The sequence below is a fragment of the Cladophialophora psammophila genome (genome assembly GCF_000585535.1).
Source record: "Cladophialophora psammophila CBS 110553 chromosome Unknown aczJe-supercont1.1, whole genome shotgun sequence".
NCBI lineage: Eukaryota > Fungi > Ascomycota > Eurotiomycetes > Chaetothyriales > Herpotrichiellaceae > Cladophialophora > Cladophialophora psammophila.
The window spans coordinates 3,272,280-3,295,852 of NW_006912922.1; the positions used below are offsets into that span (position 1 = coordinate 3,272,280).

Genomic DNA, 23,573 nt, shown 5'->3' on the forward strand with positions numbered 1-23,573 from the left:
TCAAATCAACAGGGGGAGGCGGGACTACGAACCCGGGCTTGGTTGAGTCAACAGTTGAGACAGAAGAATGTGTTTTGGTCGACGAATTTGTGGTATTAACCGGTTCATCTGGTAACTGTAGCGAGCCGTTTGACACGGATGAAAGAGAGAGGGAAGATGCTGAACGTTTCCACTCTGGCTCACCCGACCAAAAAGAAAACTGTTCTCCAAACGACCATGGTGGTACTTGATTGGACCAAGAATACTCCTCCTGAAGTGGCCCGGGAGTCTGGTAGGCAACATGATTATGGTCTTGGTCATTCTGTTCTTTCCCCTGTAACCTACTAACTTCTTTTGCAGAAGTTGGCATTTCTCCCGAGCCAGCGGAATACGGGCGAAGTAAGGGACTGAAAGGATGTTGTTTATTCTTGTCGGATGTATTTGAATTTTGATCTCCATCGGGGGAAGGAGACGGCGGAAGCGACAGTTCGCCTCCAGTGAAGTCTTGCTCGAGATCTTCGCTTTCAACATCGTAGGATGACAGGGCACGCGCCTGATAAGCGCGCGGCAGTCTTTTTGCTCTTTGCACATTTAGTTTAGCGAGGCGATGGGCTAGATACTGCGGGAGCAAGGGAAACCTATCGCAGATGTTCCGGTGGTAAATAGCTTCGTCGATTTCTGCTCTCCATTTTGGATCAACAGCGCCCTTATCTTTTTCATTATTTTCTCTCGAATTGTTTCTCCATCGCTTAATGTATATGCGCTTGAAAGTTTCGATCTCAGAGGCTTCCTCCTTTTGCTGCGTGAGATCTGAGAATGTAGTGTTGGACGTCAAATTCGGATCAAAGCCCACAGGCACTGTTTGCGCGAGCCATAGATCCAGCGGTGTTTTGAATTCTGCGGTCGGATTTCCCAAGATTCGGTTTCTTGGGCCACTGGGTCGTGAGCGCCAGGCCTGACTTTTGTTTCGTTGACAGTTGGCGCTTTTACACCGAGAGTAGCAATTTGTGCAGTACTGTTCACGATGGGGACACCCGCGTCTGCTGTTGTTGTATCTGCGGATTCCAATAACGCAAGAACGGCACATGATTCCTCAGGGTCCTTTGGCAGAGGTCTGGCTCCAAATATCTCCAGATCTTGAGTATTCTGTGACCACATTACTTCGTCGTCTTCTGTCAGCACTGCAACACGCTTCCCCTGGCCTTCAAGCCTTTCTCTTGATGGATAATATTTCAAGTTACAGCGTTCACTTCCCAAACTCAGCCCTCGTTAAACCATTAGGGAACAAAATACTTACCATGTAACCAATGCTCGCGGATGGTCCAATTCCCTTCGCCGCTCTCCGCAGCTTGGACGTGGGCATAAACCTCCCTGCCAGCGAATCTGGGAAATAATCATCAACATGGTCACTGAAGAGCCTGGGAACACTGATCTATGCCAGTCCTCCCTCTTTATGAGCGCTTCGGGTCTTTTGATGTCGATCAAATGGTATTGCCCTTCCAGCACTTTCGACTCGCCTGGGACGCCCTTGAACTCGGCGCGGAGGAGACCTTCAAAGGCCTAGCATTTTGTCAGTCCCCCAGACAGGATAGTAATGACACTCACAGGAACTCACCTCCCAGTGACGGAACCATTGGTAGGGAAGCGTAATGGCCCTGCCAAGTGCGTCTTCAAATAGAATGGAGTCCGAGGGCATCGGCGGAGTCATCCCTGGACTATTCTGAGTGGCGAGGAGTAGCGCATAGATCTGCATATTGGTCTGTATGACTCTTTGAAGAGCAGCCGTTGTGTCGCGCTGAAAGGAACCGAGGAAATTTATAATCTGTCCCAGCACGTCATTGAAAGTGAAAACTGCCCTCGCAACCGAAGACAATGCATTCGAGACAGGAGCCAAATTGCTCTCCAACCTGTCACCCATATGTTCGATCTTATCTTGTATCGGTTGCAGGCTGACCTGACACTGAAGTCGAGAGCAATCTTCTTGACTCTTAGACTCGAGCCTCTCCATGCTCTCTCGGATTTTGGTGATCTCGTCGATGAGGCTGAAGTGTCCTGCTCGATCCTTTGAATTCCTATTTGAGGTAGATTCACTTCCGGGATGGTCAGTAGTAGGGCTGGATGGGCTGGAGCGTAATGGCTTACAATATATGCATAGAGAGCAGGAGGCTCAAGCAGAGTACTTTCATAGCAATGAATTTGCGGAATTGGCTGAAGTCCTCCGAGCCCAGAAAAGCCCATTTAACCTTGTGGAAGGCTCCTTTGAGGCAGCCCCTAGGAGCGTACGGACCGATTGACGCCTCGTAAGACTTGAGCTTCGCGTGGAACTCTTGGAGGCAAGGCTCGCAGGCCAAGGCTAGACCGCGAATGGCATTGACGTGCACGGCATTGTCTCCTGTGATGGTAAGCTTCGCCACTTTCTCGAGTATCCTCTGCAGGCTTTCGAGTTCTATAACGGCGTGCTGATATTCCGAAGAGGAACCTCCAACCCCTTTTAGCGACGAAACAACCTTGGCTGTGAGCTCTAGAACCATGATCAGCCTGAGTAATGGGTCAGGTCGCAGTTAGGCTGGAAAAGGCATACGTATCACACTCACAATGTCTCCAACCGAAAAGCCGAATGCAACTGGCATTGTGCTCGTTTGGGGATTTTACAAAATGAAGATGTCCGAATCCTCTGAGGACGTTTTGCCTTCACACTGAGCAAGATGTCCATATACAAGTGATAGGAAAGCCTGTGGGCTGTGCTGACGGTGGCTTGCTTGTTGCTTTTCATTGCCACAGTGGTGCTCTCGCGGCCCTGTCAACACTAGGCGTTTCACCAACTGCGACACCTACCTGAACATCGTTGTTCTCGCAGATCTATGATAGAATGGCGACGGAATAGGAGGTTTTAGGAATGGCCTTCAGATCACAGGCCAAAGTGTATATAAACAAGCAGAGTCTCTCTGAATAGCCAGGGGGACAGAACACAATCAAGCAGATGAATCCACTCTCATTCTGTGTTCAACACCTAGCGTCTTAGGTAGTTTACCACAGTGGCGATCCCGCGACCCTGTCAACACAAAGGATGCCTCGTCATGATCGCAGTCGAAATGCGTCACGTTCCAGCTTACGAAAGTTTCCATGAAGTCGTCGATGAGGTAGCTTATTTCAAGAGTCTGTTTATTTTGGAGACCTCCCCTCTCAATATTGAAGCCAAGTTCAGCGTTCCTTGTGCTGGGATAGACGGCGCCAAGCCTCAATCCCTGACAACCCAAGACAGCCTTAGCCAACCTACCTCCTACATAGCGAGCCTGTCTCAACAAAAAGTGGCACAGCCAAATGGCCACCCCACCAAATTTCGCTTTTACCACCAACACGCCATTTCTTCATTATATCGTCGCCCTAGTAATTTCTACTATAGAGAACATAATGGAGAAACATTCTGTTATTATCTAGAACTCTGTTACACCTCCGTCACGTTTCGCTAGACTATCCATTCGCTTGACCATGCTATCAATATACTTGTTTATCGTCTCGATTGAGATGCCGTTCCAAGTATCAATGATGGCCTGAACGAGAGTATCGTCGTCGAAATGATCGATAGCCTTAATCCTTTGCTTCTGCGCTCGCCAGATATTCTCGATTGGCGCAAGATCTGGTGATCCAGAGGCATTGAAGAAGTATTCAAGACCTATTTGCTCCTTAAATCGCCTCACAGACGATTGCTCGCTTACTCCGTGAGCAGAATCTTTATCCTCCTCAAGAATAAATTTATCACCGCGATCAATCCATATTTTGATCTCATTAAGAATCTTGTCGATATAAACAGCGCTAGTCATTTTGCCATTTGACGAATTGGTCTCATAAAAGATCAATTTTGACTTGAAGTTGTAGCCAATTGCCGCCCAAACGTGATATCGCTTTTCATTCTTATATTTCGCTGTTTTTTCGTTGAAGCTATGTTGAATACAATCTTGATGATATCGCTCGCCGCGTTTGCGAATAACCTTTAACTTTCGCTGTGGTCCACGACCAAAATGGCATTCATCTGAAAAGCGAACCGTTCGCCATTGATCAAGAGTCCAATGTCGTCGTTGAGAGAGATATTCGCGTCGTTGTTTGATTGAATTCGCGGAAAGAAAAGGTTTTTGACAGGTAATATATTTATAATAGCCTCGATCGCTAAATGCCTTTCGAATCGTATTTTCATAAGGCTTTTTCCTAGTAGGAAAGATCTCAAGCCAAATTTTAAGATAACCACAGACTCGATGATCAAATCCACCTCTTAGTAGCCAATCTTCAATGATATCGAAGTCGTCATCATTGATTAATGGTTTGCGGCCGCGATTCTCAACGTCGTAAACTGAATTATGATGTCTTCGTGGCTCTTGATTAGGCGCAATATAGCGATAGCCTGTTCGCGGTGCAACTCCGCAGAAACGAAAGATATCTTGCTGACTGATATCGAGACCTTTTCGCTGGCAGAAATCTGTCAATGTTCGCACCTTTTCTTTGATTGGCGTAGGCTTATGAGTCTCTTCTGACTGGTCTCTCTCTTCTTTAGTAGGCGTAATTGGACGTGCGGCGACCATTTTTAATATAATGAGTGAAAAAGAAGTAGAAAGGTCGACAGCGAGGTGGTAGAAGGAAAAGTTGGTAGTGGTGGTGGAAGGGGTTGGTTAGGTGACGTAATTGGCTGTGCCACTTTTTGTTGAGACAGGCTCGATAGGTCACACGTCTCGCCTGAATGTGCTTAATACTCGGTAGTTTCAAACCTAATTGACTGAAAAGGTCTTTGAGGTTCTCGTTCGGCAAATCCAGAAATGGCATGGCTACGCAAATTATATTGATATGTTAGGAGCGCTGCCGTCGATCGTGCCACCGGAGGGAGGGTTCAGCTGAGGAAAGCCCGAGGCACTACTACGTGCTACAAGACGAACTCCTAGGTAAGTGTTATTTTGGTTTTCCCGAGATGCTAACAGTTCATTTTGAGCTTCATGTTAGAACGTGGCGGCTAGGGGGTGCCACGCACATTTCGGAAGGCGTTAAAAGTTTAGTGTCTTATGTGCGGTGTTCAGGCGGCAGGCTATGGCAAAATGAGTTGACGCCCTCACTGATTGCCATTCGATATGTTTCAATTTCCACACCTAATCCTAACGTTTACCGCACCCATTGCCGGCAGTGGCTCTGAGGACTGCCAGCGAAGGCAGCCCTCTGGCCCTTTGGCTGGCGCAGCTCTTGAATGATGTCTTCGCTCGGGAACTAAACCTTCCACACCAATCCCGGGGAGGGCTGAGGCCTTCAAAGCGTATCGCCTTGTAGTGGCGGCGCACTGGATTGCATGCGAGGAGAGAGACTCGGATGCGACTTGTGACCAATGGGAACTCTATCGTCCAATCCGACGTGCAGCGATCCAGCAGCTGCGGGAGGACGCGGAGCTTATGGCTGGTCAGTGCGATCGAACTTCCGGCCGCCAGAGCAAACTTCGGTGTTAGGCGCCTACTCCATGTCGCCGTGACATCTGATTGCTCCACAAGTCCTTCTATGCTAGAATAAATATGGTTAGGCAGAGCACTCCTCTCTCGTGAGTGCTATATCAGTCCTAGTTCCTCGTAGGTCTCTCTGACAAAGCGATGCAGCCACGGCGCGAACTTCAACCAATCACAGTTTCGCGATGGAGATTGAGGCCTGTATTTGAACTCGTAGCTAGCCGCTTGAGCCAGACGCAGTTACATTTTGCATCTCCTTCCTTGTAGTGATCTCGCAGCGGACGTCAAAAGATGGCGGACCCTTTGAGTATTTCTGCCTCGTTGGTGGCTGTTACTACGGCCGCTGTGCAGTCGACGAAGTCACTCTACGAAACCGTCAAACGCTTCAAAGACCGCGACAAAACTTTACGCAGACTTCAAGATGAGCTTAGGGATCTCACCAATATTTTGGACTCATTGGCACAAGTGACCAATGCTGAGCAGTCAATGCTCACACTCCTCCAAGGTCCTATCGAACGATGTAACCAAGTATGCCGCGAGTTCGAGCAGTCAATGAAAGTTTTCAGCGGAAAATCAAAGACGGGCTTTCGGGATTGGACAAAGATGGAATTTATGAGAGGGAACATAAATGAATTTATAGACACTATCGCGGGGTATAAGTCAACGATCACAGTCGGTCTAGGCACTATTACTATGTTAGTTACAATCCTTATCTACTTCGGACTCTGCTAACATTATTTTAGGACACATACCTCCAAGATCTCTCACACAGTCCTCCAACAGTACAATGAGATGATACAAGACACAGCATATAATCTGGAGCTCCATCTACGGCGGATCGATGAGAAGATGACGCGTTTAAATATCGAGAATACTAGTACATCAGGTGTAAGCATAGACCTGGAAGACGAAAGAGAAGTGACCAAACAATGCCTTCGTATTTGTGAAGACGCGAGGTCTTATATTGAATCCTTGTCAGACCGAGAATCGTCTCTACTTCCCGAGATGCCCCCAAACGCTGTTGAAGAAAATTCCTTCGAAGCGCAGGTGCGAACGCGTCAAGCTCTAGACGACAATCGAGATAGCTTCGCAGAGACCATCACCTACCTTCGGAAACGCCTAGATCTCCTAATCCGGGATGGCGACGACTCTGAAAAGGATAATGAGAGATCGCAATTACAGGCAGATATCAATATCTCAAAGCAGTGCCTTGATGTATGCAAGATGGCCAGCGAAGTTTCACGTCAGAAGGTGTATAGAATTGGGGAGGTGATTGCCAAAGGTAACAGCGATCAAGTAGTGGTGACTACTTTAGCGGATCTATTCGATATCAGGAAAGCGCTGTCAAAGGACAGTTCAGCGCAGCTGGTTGGTTCAATGGCGGAGGAGAATCTTCGGATTCTCACCGAGAAGCGGTATAGCAGTCGTTTTGGAACCTTAGCTGGTTACTCCAACCCTGCTGAAGCTGGCACCACCAGCTCGCCTGCAGCCTTCGAGGCTCAGAAGAGTAAATATGCTTTTGCGCCCCAAACTGGTAATCAGGAGCAGACTCCTGGACTGAGAGCCAGACAAGATAGGCCGTCCCCCAACGAGATGAGAAAACGGCCCACGGATGGTGCTATGGACCAAGAGAAAGGTTGCACAACAGAGAAGCGATGAAAGAGCAGCATCAAAGGTGAATTGGTGCTGTATGAGGGCCGAGTACATTCTCGGTGTGACCAGTTCAGCGATTCCATCCCCTGTTGTGCTTTCAGTCATTTCGAGTGTCTTGACGCCTTCGCCGCTTACTCTCGTCATGCCGTAAAGCCAGTCTGCAACGAGGCAATTTGCCTCATCGCTGCAGCCACTCCAGCCGAAAAAAAGGGCAGGCATTATAATGCGATCGTCGAGAAGATCAAGAACGTTGATGCGGCTCGTCAGGGTCGCTCGGATTTTCGACAATACGTCCTGGTAAGCACACTGTCTGTTTAACCGGAAGGTCGTGCTGACTTTACCCTCAGTTGTCTGGCCATTGGGCCGCGGACACGAAATCCCTTTGCCTTCCTGTGGAATTGGGACATTTCGTGTATCAGGTCATGTAAGGGCAGGCTGCCCTTTTGGCGGAGGCGGTTCGAAAAGATCTTGACGCCTTGAGCAAGAGTAATGTGCTACGCCCACTAGAATTTTTTGGTCAACGCTTTATCGAGGCGCAGTGGAGAGATTTCGCGGTTACTCTTTACACTCAGGTCGATGTCGAACCCTAACCTTGTAAGACCTGCGCCCTCGGAGCAATACAAGGCACCTCAAACGAACCCATCTTCCCAGAATGCACTCGGTCCTTCCGTTTGCCAGGAGATTCTCGCTCCAGTCACCTTCTCACCTTCTGAACGGCGATTGTTCTTCTTGTTCACTCCTGCGGCTGGTCACAAGAAGAGGGGTTTCACTCGGTCTCCTGTGCCTTCGTCAGAACGAATCAAGAAAGAGCATTGGTCTAGTCGGAGCCAAAAGTTGCGCAAAGGCGACGATAATCTTCTGTACACTCCGGCAGCCAAAGGCAAGCAGTCGAGAGTCTCTTCATTGGCTGAGAGTGAAAAGTGTGGTGTTTGTGACATTCGGTCGATATCTCTTTGTACAACTAAGTCATGCAAATCCATGATGGACACGTGTGGTTGTGTGGTTGTGTGGTTGTGTGGGACGTCTCCGAACGTTGCATCCCAGGATATGGGCAGGCGACAGGACAGCGACAGGACCTACGAGCAAACCCAAACCGTTGGCTAGTATTGGCTCAGAAAGTCGTTTCTCACAGGACATTATATAAGACATCTTGTTGCTATGAGTGATGTCTAGGTTGGCCAGGCCGTATCGCAGGCCCACCCGACAACTCCAACACAGTGCAGCTCAAGCTCCGTATCCACCAGACCCTCTGGAGACACGCCCTGGCCCTCCATCGGAGTTGCTACCTGGTGACCGGTTTCCATTTGTGTTCGTTCAATTCGTTCCCTCACGATCACTTTGCTCATGTCACATTTGAGAAACGTGCAGTCTGACGCCGGAGCAACACCCCAAACACCTTGGTAACTGGTGAGGCTTTTGATGTTTTAAATTACAGTACCTCAGAAACTGTACAAGTTTTCGCTCACTAGTGTACTAACACCAGCCAGCGATTTTTAGCTTTGACAATTAGGGCTTCGCTGTCGGTATTCCTTCCGGTGAAAGGTTGGCTCTCAATGATGTACAACAGCTGCTTGCCAGTTTCGCAAGAGGTGAACGTAAGGGTTTTCACGTTCTGTTAGGAGGAGGAAAGTGGAGGTTCCGGCATCGTCCTCTCCCTCCGTTGTCCACTTCATCGGTGGTTTAGAGAGCATGCTGCTCCCACTGGACGACGGTGAAGCTACGGGCTAGTGAACAGTCTTGTTTATATTGTTTCTCGATCTTATGTTTGGGCTGAACAAGGCGAGTGAGGCAACAGTTCGCAAGAAGGTCGGGGGTGGCATATTGTGTCCACAGTGCCCTTGTATATAAAATAGATGCCAGGCATAGTTTGAGTGGACTAAGAGAGAAGAAGTCGAGGCAACCGAGGTGATTATGCACGTTTATATACCTACGCGGGTTGCTTTCCCCCCTGTTGTATGTGCTCGTATCTCTGAGCCAATGAGAGTGGGCCAGTAAGCGTTGACCTCACCATTTATGAAGGCGTTGATCAACAACGAAGAGGGTTTACACTAGATCCTTAGAGTCCAAAAACCCACTGGGAGGCTAAGTGGCCTCGCTCGACTGATGTTCAGTGAAGGTGATGCTTCCACGAAATGGTTGGCTCTCAATGAAAGCAACAGGATTCGCTGCGATCCATCTTGATGAACGCTTTTCAGCTCGAGAGATACAGACGTCATATGTATCCAACAGCAGCCCAATGTGATATGGGCGCAAAGAGCTCTCATTAGGAACATTGTCTTGGGTGTATAGGCAATGAGCCCTGGCCGGCATGCACTCCTACTACGCCTGAAACCCCTTCGCGTGGCATTAAATGCGTAGAATGGCCGTTCATGCTTTATTGAACTAATAGCGTGAAAGGAAGGCTTGGTTGGTTACAACAGCCGTGCTAGCCATTAGTGTTAATGTCGACAAACCCCCGTCTCTTGCTGTAGCTAACTAGATAACGAAGAGTGCCACGTAATAGGTCGAGTCACCAGACATTGCCCCGCTACCTTCCAGTTTCAAGACCTAGGAAAGCTTGAACTCGGCCACTGGCATTTACGAAGAGTAGAGTCCCACGAAGGCATCCGGCAACGGAGGATCATGTTGGCTAGCAATACAGGATTTAACCTTGTCTCCCTAGAGAGCTTTGACGAAGTTGGACAATTCAACCTTTTCTCCCTCATATTCATCGAGGCTGTCCAGCAGAATCATCAAATTTTCTGGACAGTTCCGAGTCCCTTGAAGGAGCGCTGTTCTCAACATACCAACAGGACTCACATTTGCAGTTGAACGATGTATCGTCCCAGTTATCAAAGCTTGAAAGTGTGAAAGGCGAAATCCAGGAGAAAGGCAAGAGGACATTTACATCCACTCAATCGCCATTTCGAAAGCAGGCTTTGAGATTGAGCGTTCAGCATGTCCATGTTCTGAGATAGGACGAAAAGCCTCAACATTTAATGCAGATGTTTCAAACGAAGGCCACGTTGAGAAGATGATTGCTGATGTAGCAGCGGAGTGCGGGGAGCTCAATGTTAGATCGTATCATATTTCTTATTGATTGACAATTACAGGATGGATATAACTGACCTGCTTCAGATTATGGTGGCAAATGCAGGGATAATGGTACCTAAGCCTATAGTAGAAGTCAGCATCGAGAAGCGGGAACGTGTGCAGAGCGTTAGTCCTTGCATCCGTGCCGCACAGCCTCGTACTCTTGAAATCGAGACAGCAATTTGGGTGAATGTGAGAAGCGTACTACTGTGCTACCGCGAAACAGGTGAGAGCTGTTCCCTAACGAAGCAAATGATTGACACTCTGATATCTTTTCAGCAAAACAAATGATAAAGCAAGGCAGAGGCGGCAAGATATTGGGAGCAGGTTCCACTGCCTGTTTCCGCCTAGTAAACCTCATCCGAATCAGTCTGCGAGATATCTATGTCTGACAACATCCATCTCAGTCCGGAAACACGGTGGCATATTCGACATCTAAATGGGCCGTGCTTGAGTTCGCGAAATACAACATCGACGTAAGCACTCTCATGAACGAGGTGACTATGCTGATGTGCCGCAGGCCAACGCATACGCCCCAGGACCCGTGGGAACAAGTGTATGTGACAAAGAAATACTTCTTCTGCAAATCTAGCACCAGAATAACAAGGACCAGGTGTGGCGAGCGATCGATTCCGCCTTAGCGGAAAAGAAAAATCTTCAGCAAGGCGTCGCTTTTCAAAATTCCATTGCAACACGCTCAGCACTGAAACGGGCTCAGGTAGCGTTTTTGACTTCCCTCCCTGTGACCCGCGGATTCCGAACTAATTCTTTTTTTCTCTTTTTTTGACGCACCGACATTCAATTCCCGCTTTTCGGCCGCTGGAGCATGGAGCATGGAGCATGGAGCATGGAGCATGGTAGTTTGAATTTGATTGACGCAGGATGTCACATTGCATCGATTGTCCCACTTAACCATTGTGTCCTTTTCGATGCTATGGGTTGTCGTATACCTTTTTCTCATGGTAACGACAACAAACAATCCGCGCTCGCGGAGTCACGATATCGTCTCGTAGTCGCGGAATCACGCATTCTCAACGTATCCGAAGGTTATATTATTTTAAGATGAGCGTTGTAAACACCAGTTTAGCACGGCGCGTAGTAATTCTTTGTTGACGATTTGTTGTTGCTGGAAACGGGCGATGTTACAGATCGAGGGGGATAGGATAAACCCCATAGTACCAAGTTTACCCAACAGGACCCCCCGTACGTCGTACGTCGTACGAGGTACATCTGGGGGATTCAATGGTCCACAGAATCCTGGGCAACCTGGGGTAATTATCTCGTTACCCTGCAAAAGCCTAGTCTGCCCAGTTAGTCCTCACTATGGCCGACGTGTCAAAACTTCCTTCAAGCTTCTCCGAAGAACTGGCAGTGAGGTTTGCGTTCGACACGGCTTTATCAGCGGCTGTCTTTGACTCCGACAGCTGTGATTTGGCATCTCATCTCCAACGAGGACAAGGTCTTCACTGCCCTGAAGGCTTCTGAAAAATGGGGTCGAGGAAAGATGAATCGCTAGCAGCTGTTCACACGATCTTGGCTCCAAGGCAACGTGGCAGAAGCTGGCAATGCAGTCAACCCTGCTGCTCAGCCAGGATCGCGATGCGCTGTAGTGTACTGGGTGTTTAGTTCTGCAGCCTGATTGCTTGGCCCACCAGGCCGGGATGTCCGCACTGTCCTGGGCAACTAACTTCGACATCTTGAGTCTTCAGCATTATCAGCCTTACCAGCAATGTTAAAAGTTCTCTCAGATTTGCTCTGGAATTTGTTCCTGACTTTCCATGGTGTCGCAGGGCGAGCAGTCAGCGGCCAGAGCATCGATGCGGCCCCATCTTCTCTGCGACAGCTGCAAATCGTTCTGGGAGAGGGCGACATGTCTGAATTTCACTTTCAGCGAGCTGGCCCAAGGAGGCGGAGAGCATGTTCCTGCAATGCCGCAGTATCTGCTCCATTCCAGTAGCCAGGCTGCGATCAGAGCGGCCGCTGAGTCTGGCTGCCATTTCTGCTCCATCTTGGTCGGCTGTCTCACGGGATGCACGGGCGACCACGGGGCTCGAGAGCAGCACCGTCGACCTGAGGATCCTCTGTACATTTCGATCAATTTGCTGGACCAAAAGCCGGGCACTTTTCTATTGATCCTGTTCCCCTGTGAAGAGTCGCAAATATTGGACTCGTACATGGACTACACATTACAGCTAGCCCCAGTCGAGAGTAAGAATGCAGACTGGCGAAATTCCAAATGCTGATTGAGTGGCAGGTGATACGCCCGAGTCGACGCCCGACGATGAACTGACAGCCTCGCGGGCGCAGACTTCCACATACTCCGAAGCCACCGCCGAGCTCATTAGATCGTGGATCATCCAATGCCAGGCAGAACATCCAGTTTGCGGAGAGAAGCACTTTGCTCTCTTGGAGGGGCAAAGGCCATCCATGCCCGGTCCAAGGCGTTTGTTGGATTTACAAGCGTTCCAGACGCCGGGGCGAATCCGGCTCATTGAAGCAGAGAATGAACCATGGTTGCCATACTGCGCTCTGAGTTACAGCTGGGGCCGCAGCAAGCCATACCTGCTGACAGTGCACAATCTGAGCGACTTCCAAAAAGAGATTCACCTCTCAAATCTGCCCAAGACATTTCAAGATGCGATTGAAGTTGTAAGGGGAATCGGCTTGCGATACCTATGGGCCGATGCCCTTTGTATTTTGCAAGGTGGTGAGACTTCTGCTGTTGCTTCCGAAGATTGGTTCGACCAAACGGGGAAAATGAGCGACATTTTCGGAAACTCGCTCATTACCATCGCTGCATCCGAAGCTCACGACGGGAGCCAGGGTTTCATTACCAGTCGAAACCCGTTGAGCTATACGATCTGCCGTTTAGACCTGGAGGCCGGGCTTCGCTTTGCGGTTATCCCACCCTGCACACCCTACTGTAAGTCTCATCCATTCGATAACGCCCAGTATCACCTGGACACAAGGTCATGGGTGTTGCAAGAGCGTCTGCTCTCTCCTCGAACAGTCCACTTTACCCGCAACTTCGTCCATCTCGAATGCAGGTCCGACATTCACTGTGAGGCGATATCCCAGATCAGGAATTGCCGTCACATAGGTTCACACGTGAAGTTAGAATATCAGAGCCTTTTCGCAATCCTTTTTGGCCTGAAGATGGACGGCCTTCGCGAAATAGCAGAAGAACAATTCCTCACTACCTGGCACAGAATTGTTAGAAAATACTCGACAACAAATCTCAAGTGGCCTTCTGATTTATTAGTAGCTCTGTCAGGTCTTATGAAGCCTCTTCGGGACAATTTCCAGTTGACATGGTCTTTTGGTCTATGCCGGGATTTTATGCTTAGGGAGATGTTGTGGTATATGAGAGGAGGTAGAGGTGTGCCTTCTCGGGACCGAGCGCCAACTTGGTCTTGGGCAAGCATCGATGTGTGTGGCCCTGAGATCGTTAACGAGCCCTCTAACCTCACAACCCTCGTTGCGAGCGTCACAGCTTTGCTTGAGGCCATAACCCTCACGCGGCAGCCTCCCTTGTCAGAGCATGAGTCGCGATTTTGTGTCAAAGTAGTGGGTCAATTGAAATCTGGCGTCCCAAGTTCAATGAAGCCACACCCGAACGAACCTTCAAGCAAGTCGCTCAGCAACAGAAGTAATGTCCGTGTTCATCGATTCTGTCGGGCTATGCCATGGCACCATCCAGAATGTCCATTTCATCCAGACTACAAACTTCCGGGGGGCTTGCGCCTATACAGCTTGTTAGTTGCCCGTGGGTCAGATACCGAGATTGGGCTTGTTCTGACACCTGTTGCAGAACATCGGCGACGATATAGAAGAGTAGGCTATTTTCATCACAGCACGCAGGGCAGAACTGATACGAGGAACTACAAACCAGTGCCTTCATTTTTTGATGAGCGATGTAAGATGCAAGAAGTCGAAATTGTTTGAGAAAATGTGATGAATCGGGGGGTTGGATTGGGTTCTGTTGACTGTAATGTGTAGGGAGTAATAGAGAGAAAGATGTGGCGCGCTTGTAGGAGACCACAATATCTTAGAGATAGGGCCTATATGGTACTGTGCTTGGAAACCTCCAAGAGGGGTCGGACGTACTGTTGGACTTGAATGCATCGGAATCAACATGCACCAACTGTGTTCTCTTCTAAAGAGAACCCCTAGAGACTCGATGCTGCTTCGATTGTGACACAACAAAGTTTAGGGGCGTGCATCGGGTTGGAAGCATGCTCTGCTGCTAGGTTGGGAAGTAAGTCACTTGCACACTCAAACATGACCACGGCCGTCGGCCACAAGGAGAGAATTCTCTTCCATGGATGAGCTTTGGGTAAGCCTGAGCTGCCTTGTGTCCGCTGTAGCATAAGTTCGCAGCATGATAGCGATATTCAAGATTTGGCGATGGCGGGGAAGAGGTTAGGATCGATGCAGTGTAGAGTTGCCCGGGACGAGGTTTGGAGAGTCTTCTTAAGAAAACATGATCGTTTGAGAACCTGATGTTAGAGGGAGCCCGCAGTAGAAGTGTTGGGCAGTCACACCGTCGCAGACGCAGCTACCGTAAGACGACATAGTCAAGTTGACGCAAATGGTGAGACGAGCAAGCTGGACGGCGTGAAGGATCGAGGACCTGGACTTGACCAGACTTGACCTGTACAAACCTGTGGTCAGCGAGTCGGGAGATGCTTGCCGCGCCGTCCATGAGAGGAAAGTTAGCCGATGGCGGATCTCTTGGTTACTGCCCATGCCTGCGAGTTCATGGTCGACATGTCTTCGATTCTTACGGAGTATTTTGATTCTTAGCGTTCACGTTGATGTCTACGCCTGTTTGATCGCTCTTGCCCGTCACGCAATTTCGTTGTCTCAAATGCCAACGCCCATCCAGCCATTCTTCATCTTGACCTCCTTGATCTAGGCCAGTCTCTGAAGACTACAACCATGGCCAGCTCACCTCCGTCCCCGTTTCCCACAAGCCTCCCGAACCCAAAGAAGCGAGCATCGGTGAGTTCACAGGCATCGGCGCAAGGAGCGTCCAAAAGGCCGAAGCTGCATCCTCTCAGACAAACGTCATTTCCTGCTCAAGATGCAAGTGGACGCTATGGTCCCGCGGTCACCAGCGCCCGCTCCGAAACTGGTAGCGTCGCAAATAGTCTCTTGTCCGGAGTGAGCGGTAAAGTCCCGGGCCGCGGAAGAGGAAGACCTCGAAAATCACAACAAATCAACGACGAAGATGCTCGCTCTGCACGTCAGGCGCCAGCAGATACAGCTAGCCAGGTTGAAAGTAGTTCACGAAATGCCGGTCGCGGAACGAAGTCGGTGGTCAGCGCTCGCTCAGGTGCAGCTGAGCAGGAAGAGGATGACGAAGGTGATATTGACGGCATGTTTGAGACCATGGATGAGCAAGAGAGACGGCAAGCTGAAGAAGAGGAAACACGACAGGAGCAGCGCCGTGAGCGGCTGGCTGATACACTTGACACAGACCAATATGCGCGATACAATCAGTGGCGGGCTCTTTCACTCAACCTCTCCACAGTGAGGCGGCTGGTCAATTCTGTCGTTTCGCAGTCGGTCACGTCTGCTCCTCTGCAAGCAGTTAGAATCTACGGCAAATGGTTTGTGGGCGAGATTGTGGAAAGGGCGCGTGAAGTGCAGATCGAATGGGCAAAGGCGTACGAGGAGACGCGAAAGGAGGAATGGGATCGCCGGCAGCAGGAGCTAGAGGACCGGGAGAAGAAGCAGAAGGAAGGCAACATTTCCGATCAACAGTTCCGGCTGTTGGCAACAGAGATTGAGCGACTGAGGAGGGAAGTGGAGGAATACATACCAAATCCACACAAGGGGGGGCTTTTGCCGGATCACCTTCGAGAGGCTTTGCGGAGATACAAGGCTGACGGTGAAGGCGGAGGTGTCGGATTTGAAGGGTCGAGCCACGGTCTACTGGGAGTGCAGGGGCCGGTGGCCTGGACAGTTGGCGATGGTGCGTCTGGCCGACGACTCTTGAGATAGCGGATATCATCAACCCTCGGTGCCCTAGTGAGAAGTCAGCATATCTCCAGGACTTTTGCTTTGGTCCACAAATTCCTTACTCGGTGTTCTCGGGCTACTCATCGCACGGTGTGATTCTTCTGGAAGCTGCAAGCGAAACCGAACTCGCCTCAAGACGACAGCCTGGCTCTAACTCGATGGTTTCCTATTCTGTACCGACGCGCCGATTGATCCCTCGACCCTCAGGAACTAATTCAAGCGGAGTGGAGTGATTGCACACGGCCATGGCTGGTGGGCTAAGGCAGAGGGCTACCGAGTACCGGATACTCTGCCTAAGGAGCAGCTGAGCCCACTAGCTCAAGCTGAGCCCTAAGCGAGCGAATAAGGCTGGTGAGGCTGAAGCCTGCTTTGCCCTTCGACCAACCACCGGCATTTTTAACAGACCAAGAGAGAGGTGAGCTGCAGAGTGCGCGGATGATCATCCTATTTCAACCAACCGTCCATTCATCCCGTCTTTTTTCCTTTCCTCAGCGGGTTTACTTCATATGCATGTATGACTTCTGGGTGTTTTGTCGCCTGTGCAGACCTGAAGACACCGACTACCTGAAGACTGATTGGGCTTCCTTGGCCTCTAGCCTACTCGCTACCCAGCAACTCGGTACACCGAAGGAGGCCCAATGTCACAATGCCAGAACGGCACGCCTGACCAGCGAAGCCGATGCGGCCCAATTGTTAGACGCAGCTTTGCGATGCGGATCAAGTTTCGTCGATGCCACACGGCCACTAATATAATATGACATATCTATCCTAGTCATCATGCCTTTTTCTTTGGTTTTTTTTTCCCTTCCCTCCTTCATTCCGGAGCAGTTAACGCGCAGCGTTGCGTGGTGCGAGCTCATTCTGCCATGGCAGATGTCTTCGTTGCGCAGACCTGCGGCTGCACAACGAAGCAGCTACTACTCGCTAGAAGGCTCTGCCTTTCTAGATAACTACACCCCGGAAATAGTCCGTGCGGGCACTTTGAGCCAGAAGATCGACGGCCTCTTCAAACGCCAAAAGACGACCTGGCAGGACATTGAACGGAGGTTCGAGCGGAAATCGAGACCATGGGATCCTGTCCTCGACTACCTTTGGGATCGTAGATATCCCCTTCGTGCCCTGTTACCCATCGCTGCAGCCCTGCTGGAGTTATTCTTACTGTTGTTTCTCTTCTGCACATACTACACCTTACCTGCTGATCCGCATACCGGAGCGAAGCCACCTCGGGTCGCTGATCTGTACTCTATATTTCCCTTCATCAGCTGCGTGGGCTCGAAGAGACTGTCAGTCTATCAAGGTCTGACCTTCTGCGTGGTGATTCTCAGTATTACGTCGACCGCCATCAGCTTCTATTTCAACCGTGACGACCAGTTAGGCTGGCAGACACGTCGAACAGGATGGCTCGCAAGCGTCGTGGGAGCTGGGCTGAGCATCTGGGTCGTCTTTGCCGCAGCGACGCCTGATAGGCACCTGCACCTTCTTGTTACCGCAGTCAAAGCGATCATGATCTTTTCCATCAAATCTACCGGGATGCTGGTTGATCACCTGGAACGCCGAAAATATCCTGCACTTCGAGAGGTTGGTGTGATCAAGGTCCTGCTGTGGTGGAGAGCTTTAACGTTGGTGTTCGCTTTTCGTGAGTCCGCTAGCGCTCTGTTCGCTCCAGCCAATTCTGACACACATGGACAGCTCTCGCTCTTATGACAAACATAGCCATCTTCGGTTGCAACGGGTCAAAGCCGGAGGAAATTCAAACCCCGGGAACCAGATGCTACCGCATCATGGCACTCGGAGCCCCCGCAGAGTGGCTGTACGCTCTCACCACAGTCTCCTGGAGCCTGGCGATCGCCTTCGACGTCTACGCGACGCCCATCGTGAGCAAGGTCAAGTCTCAACAAGATCAGGCAGAGATAGAACTGCTGGCGTCGCCGCCGTCATCAGTCGGGCAATGGGGCACACAGCCACACAGTCCTGAGAGTCCGGCATTCTTCTCCCACAGCAAGGACGACGAGTATATCCCCGGCCAGTCGTCATTTGACGAAGCCGGCAGCAAGGCGAACCGTAGCAGACACTACGAGGATTTCGGCACAAAGTCTGTGGATGTTCGTGATGATCAGGAGGATGGGGGTGAACGGGAGGAGGATCTCGAGCTGGTAGCACGGACAAGGGGTTGGGCATGAATTTCAGAACTGTATACCCAAACTCGAACCGCAGTCATCAGGATGGTGCAGATAAGAAAGATTTGAACGTTTACGGCCAGCTCCTAGGATTTTAGGACGAACATACTCTATGAGACACAGCGGGCTGAAGAATGCGTCCCAGTCGAGGGAAAAGTGGCCCGATCTCAGGCTCACATGTTTATTTCTGTTAAAATGACAATCAATCTCTTGGTATGTATAAGAAAAGGGTTAAGTTGCGGATTCCCCAAGTTCCCGTTCCTCCTCCTGACAACATTACAATTTACCCAACTCGCAAAAGCATGAAGACAATACATAGAGCTTTTGAGACAGAAATCAGAAAAGAAGAAAAAGAAAGGCCTTTTTCAACCCTTTTGCTGAGACTTGCCGTCTTCTGCTCTTCTCTCGCTCACTCGCTCGCTCGCTTGCTCTGAATTGTTCTAGTCGCCTCCGCATTTTCTCACACGTAGACAGTAAATTACTTCTCGCCCTCTTCCCCCTCCTCTGTTTTGCGGTCATAGATGGTGATCAGTGTTCTGGACTTATATAGGACCAGTGGCTGACCCCGGGATGCCTGCTGGCATGCTTGGTGAACTGATTATCGGCCTCATTCGCCGGGCACACTCTTTTGTCGATGCACTTTTGGTCGTCGCAGAGATAGAACCCGCTGCTCCAAAGCGAGTTCACGCATGACCGGCACTCGAAGCCACGGAATTGGTACTTGAAATAGGCTTCAGTTCCCAGAGTCAGCCAGTGGGGGAAAAAAAATTAATTGTGGTAAGGGGAGTATGGAAGGGAAAGAAAGGCGGATTGACTGACCATTACCTTCATGGGTTGAGGCTGCACATTTGATCCGGAGCAGGGAATAATGCATCTTGTGAAGGGTGAGATCTTGTAGGCCGTCAGGTCTGTTAGGATCCGCTTCAGGGGAAGGAATTGGATTCCTGTGAGGAGGATTCCTGTGAGGAAGGTGGTTGACGAGATGCTTCATCCGGCAAAAGCTGCAATAGACGTTTTCGCAATCCACGCAGAAGCCGTGCTTCTTTGGGGGCTGTCCATCTACAGGGTGAAGCTTCCCCACTTTCATGGCTATAATTTCGTCTGTTAGCTACTCACTTTCCCATTGCAAAGGCCGCTAGAAGGGTACTGACTGTCGTTACACATGAAACATCTTAACCCTTTCTGGCCTTTTATCCTCGGGTGCTTTTGCTCGGCCCGTTTAGGACATTCTTGGTATGTAATAGACCGCCATATCTCATGTCGCTGCTCAGGAATGTGCAGTTCGTAAATGGAAATATCCTCCGTGTTGCTGCAGTTGTGTTCGACAACGGTGTCGATGAGGCGCGTAGGGTCCTCAACATGGATATCTAAGTTTGTTGTTACCGGCGCTGTCCAAAGAAAATATAGATCCAAGGCGGACCTGGAAATGGCACTTACGTTGGTTGCAAGTATTACACCGAAGAGATTCATGGTCTCCAATCAATCTGATACGAATCGCATACCAATACTTATGCTCGTCCGTGTGTTGGGCCATCTTGGAACTTTTGTAACAAGTTCGGCACAGGAGTTGGCTGCTGTGGTTGTCTCGCATACATATCTTGCAGAAGTAAATGGTGTCATCCAGTCCATCGGGAGCGGGAAGTGCTTCGGTTCTTTCAGGTTAGTGATATAACGGAAACAGGGAGTATTTGAGCTCAACACAACTATCCTTGCAGGGTCGATGAAACCGAAGAAGAGTAGACTCACGCTTAAAACAATACTGGCAGTGAGAGACACAGCACGGCATCTGATGGTGATTCTCGCAGTCACAGTTAAGATCACCACGTTTTCTGAAAATCCCTGCTTCATCCTCTTGGGCGGCTAAGTCGACAACATGCCACTGGGTAGGCCGGATAATACGGAATGAGTTGTGAATGCCATTTCCATGTTGTAGTTGCTGGTCGTTAGGTAAGCATTTGGCGCATTTCCAAAAAGTACAACCATGAATTTGACATTCAACCCCACAGAGAATATTTTTGTTGCAGGATATGCATGTCCGTGAGCTATTGAGATCGTGCGTCCAACGTATCGCAGTAACGCCGTAGACTCTATGCTCCGTGGAGTGTTTGTCTGTACACCTATCACAGAAAAACACAAAGCAAGTATCGCACAGCTTGTGCGGTTTTTCAAACTTAATTCCTAATGAAAGATCATTTTATGATACCATTAACCGGATTTTATGGAATTTGACCAACCTTGGTGACAGTACGCGCAGACCTCGGCGAACGTGTTCTTGTCATGAACTTTCATGGCATCTGTAAGATCTTTGTCAGCTTCCGTTTCGCAGCATATCTTTCAATTGGGGACAATTTTAAAACAATACCTTTCATTCGTTCTTCAGACATGATAGCCTCAACATACTCATTAAGTCTTGGCTCCACTGTTAGTCTGCTGAGATAGTCGTCGACCGCTCGTGCTATTTCAGGGCCTTCTTGGAGCTCTGCCAAGCCGATCTTATCCATTTCTTCTTCGACATTGAATCTGTAATAGGGATGCTGGTGGCGTATCATATGCTCAAAAACATCTGCCACCTTTTCTGCCTCATGAAAGGCCTCTTCCAGATCAGTCTTGCCTTTCGGAGCAGCTCCAGTACCGATGCTGAGTATTAAGAACTTCTTGTCCTTCCAAAGCTCCTGGGCTTCGCAAAACATGAGGTTTATTGGGTTGTTCCATTGCAGAGGCACCTTTGTGTAGTTGTGACGGGGCAAGTGTTTGTCTTCTTCATCGCGGAAGGGGACGAAGCCAGGGCCGGCTGCAACTGTCGCGCATGCGGCTTCCCACATCTTCAGTTTATGGAACTCCGGTTGTTGATATTCGGCATTCCTGTAAGTTCTCAGCATCTGTGGACTGATATCCCCCGTGTGCCAAGCAGTCAAAAAGCTGTAAAGCGAATTAGCATTTGAGGAGGAAGGAATCTGCGCCGAAGGATTCACATACGTCTTGCACGGGACTTCGAGGTCAGGGTCTTTTAGCAGCTCTGTCTCACCATCGCGGTTCCATCTCATTCTCCGGAACAAGTCATTCAGCCACACTTTTACGGGATCCGTTCGAAATTCCGCTTCAACTTTGCTTAGTGCTTGAACCTCCTGAGCAACTTCATATGAAGTGTCAAGGTCCCGGCTCATGTGGTCACTCAGCTTCCGCACAACCTCGGAGCTGTGGAAGATTTTGCCCAGAAGCTCTATGTATGCCTCTTCCACTTTGTCCAATGACATGTGGAGTCGACCGAGCATCAAGGCAATAAGTCTAATGAGGGTAAGTATCCATCCAGTTCGCATACTTATTAGACACTGGGGAGTGGATAAATGACCTACCCACCCACTCCGGTACCACCAATGAGATCGAATACCTCGTACGGCTGGAGTTTATCTGCCCGATCATGGTTTATTTTCGCCATGATGTGTTTGAGAACCATGATAGCTGACAATCCCCGAAGACCTCCTCCGTCAATAGAGAGCAGTCGAATATGTTCAGACGTAGCCATTTTGGAGTTAGGGGAGACTTGCTACGGGGCCTTGGGTGGTTGGATGATTTCGAATTGCTTTCCCACTTTGTATTCTTGATAGGGAGAGGTGACAAAGTTGTTTGAGTCTGGCGAGACCTGCAAGTCCATTAAAATATCATCTATATCACATACAAACTCACATTTTATGGATCATACGACAATGAGCAGCCCCCATCTCTCTTATGATGTGGAAATGCAAGTTCCCTTTGTGCACCTGGTGGGCTCGTTCTGTTGTTGCCACCACTATCGACAACAGCCCAATCTGCAGATTCGCTAAATGCAGCGATAGTATGATAAGTCATTGAATTAGGCATGGCAAGATATCACGCGGTCTTGAAATGTACGGAAAAAGCGGAGACAGCTGGCGGCTTCTGTCATGGTCAGAGCAAGAATGATACTGGTTCTCGGCTTTCTCTCGCTACTTGCCTGTCGCTTAACCGAGTCACACTCTCCATGGTTTGGGCTTGTCCGGGGCTCTTCTGTTGCCGTATTAGCTCCGCGCAAATCCATGGTTTACCTGCTGAACGTGGTTGTTGGGAGGGCAGGTCGGTTTTGTGTTTGGATCCCCAGGGTCTGACCATATTGAAAAGCACCTCGACAGTCAGTGCGGCACCGACCTCCTCATTTGCAACTCGAAGCGAACGGTCGAACCACAGTTGCAGAGGCGTGGCTAAACCTGCACGTGTAGTTGGTATACGAGTTTGGAGGTCGCAGCTAACGCCTCGCCAACCTCCCCACGCGCAACGAACAATTCTAGCCAAATGCAGCAACGATCAGTCCACCTCAATCTCGATTCTCTGCTCTCAAGTCTCGCGACAATTCACCTAGATGGTATTGCGAATGTGCATAATGTGCCAGAACTATATGACCATAGCTGATTGTCATGACTGAGCTCGGAGCACGTTGGCGAATTGAAAAGGTGCAAGTCGATTTTGACGATGTGCTGATGGTTTAGAGTTTGTTCCTAAATCCCCTGACGGGGAGACGCAACTCTATTGACCGGAATAATATTTATCCGACATGATTGCTTGCTTCCCCACGTGAATAGGGCGGCAACAAACTTCTTCCCTATTCAATATAGGTCTAGGCCGTCTTGGCACAGCTCAGTTTCCTCTGCCGTCACACTCTTCCATCGCAAATCGTCACTGTGCTCATGGCGTGATGGCCTCCATCATCACCTTGCATGCATGGCCTGAAGTCAAGAGACATCCACTGCCTACCCAATATTAAACTTGACAGGTTTTGCCGGACGCAATCCATGTCATGCATTTCAAGGTAATCAAAGCCATCCTCCAGATTGGGATCGTTCTGCTGTTCTCCATCTCGAGGTCCTAGCTGACACAGGGCTCCTTGGCCTCTTTCACAGATCAGAAACCCGTATTTTGGACAGTTTTCATCTATGAGATGCCATGACCAACTTCCCCCCGTACCGATGGCACCTCTCCTCCGTCACAAAACCGCCAGACAAATCAACCAAGAGAACCGGGACACAGAGGCATCCCACTGGAATAGATTGTGAGCTTCCATAAACATCTACATCTCATGGCCATCCTAAAAGTGAATCAAGAGATTCCCTTCTTTCTCTTCATGCCAATCATAGATCTGATGCTTGGTCCTCGGGCCATTTGAACCCCGGCCAGACCGCAGACT

The 23,573-nt window shown here is 49.7% G+C and overlaps 6 protein-coding genes across 6 annotated transcripts; 4 read left to right on the top strand and 2 right to left on the bottom strand.

The window, feature by feature from the left end:
- Positions 1-810: 810 nt before the first annotated feature.
- A1O5_01152 (uncharacterized protein) lies at positions 811-2,609 on the bottom strand (the record flags this gene model as incomplete). Its single annotated transcript, XM_007741771.1, has 5 exons — positions 811-1,189; positions 1,277-1,539; positions 1,595-2,069; positions 2,122-2,500; positions 2,561-2,609. The coding sequence occupies 5 exons, from the start codon at positions 2,607-2,609 to the stop codon at positions 811-813; spliced, it is 1,545 nt and encodes a 514-aa protein (XP_007739961.1).
- Positions 2,610-5,741: 3,132 nt separating this feature from the next.
- Positions 5,742-7,109, top strand: A1O5_01153 (uncharacterized protein; the record flags this gene model as incomplete). Its single annotated transcript, XM_007741772.1, has 2 exons — positions 5,742-6,145; positions 6,194-7,109. 2 exons carry the CDS (start codon positions 5,742-5,744, stop codon positions 7,107-7,109), a joined length of 1,320 nt encoding a protein of 439 aa, XP_007739962.1.
- Positions 7,110-12,103: 4,994 nt separating this feature from the next.
- A1O5_01154 (uncharacterized protein) lies at positions 12,104-13,240 on the top strand (the record flags this gene model as incomplete). The annotated part of the gene is made up of 3 exons (XM_007741773.1): positions 12,104-12,383; positions 12,430-13,098; positions 13,128-13,240. The coding sequence occupies 3 exons, from the start codon at positions 12,104-12,106 to the stop codon at positions 13,238-13,240; spliced, it is 1,062 nt and encodes a 353-aa protein (XP_007739963.1).
- A 1,876-nt stretch (positions 13,241-15,116) lies between these two features.
- Positions 15,117-16,184, top strand: A1O5_01155 (uncharacterized protein; the record flags this gene model as incomplete). The annotated part of the gene is made up of 1 exon (XM_007741774.1): positions 15,117-16,184. One exon carries the CDS (start codon positions 15,117-15,119, stop codon positions 16,182-16,184), a length of 1,068 nt encoding a protein of 355 aa, XP_007739964.1.
- Positions 16,185-17,075: 891 nt separating this feature from the next.
- Positions 17,076-18,382, top strand: A1O5_01156 (uncharacterized protein; the record flags this gene model as incomplete). The annotated part of the gene is made up of 2 exons (XM_007741775.1): positions 17,076-17,838; positions 17,892-18,382. 2 exons carry the CDS (start codon positions 17,076-17,078, stop codon positions 18,380-18,382), a joined length of 1,254 nt encoding a protein of 417 aa, XP_007739965.1.
- A 2,282-nt stretch (positions 18,383-20,664) lies between these two features.
- On the bottom strand, positions 20,665-21,902 carry A1O5_01157 (uncharacterized protein; the record flags this gene model as incomplete). Its single annotated transcript, XM_007741776.1, has 2 exons — positions 20,665-21,664; positions 21,733-21,902. The coding sequence occupies 2 exons, from the start codon at positions 21,900-21,902 to the stop codon at positions 20,665-20,667; spliced, it is 1,170 nt and encodes a 389-aa protein (XP_007739966.1).
- Between the last annotated feature and the right edge of the window lie 1,671 nt (positions 21,903-23,573).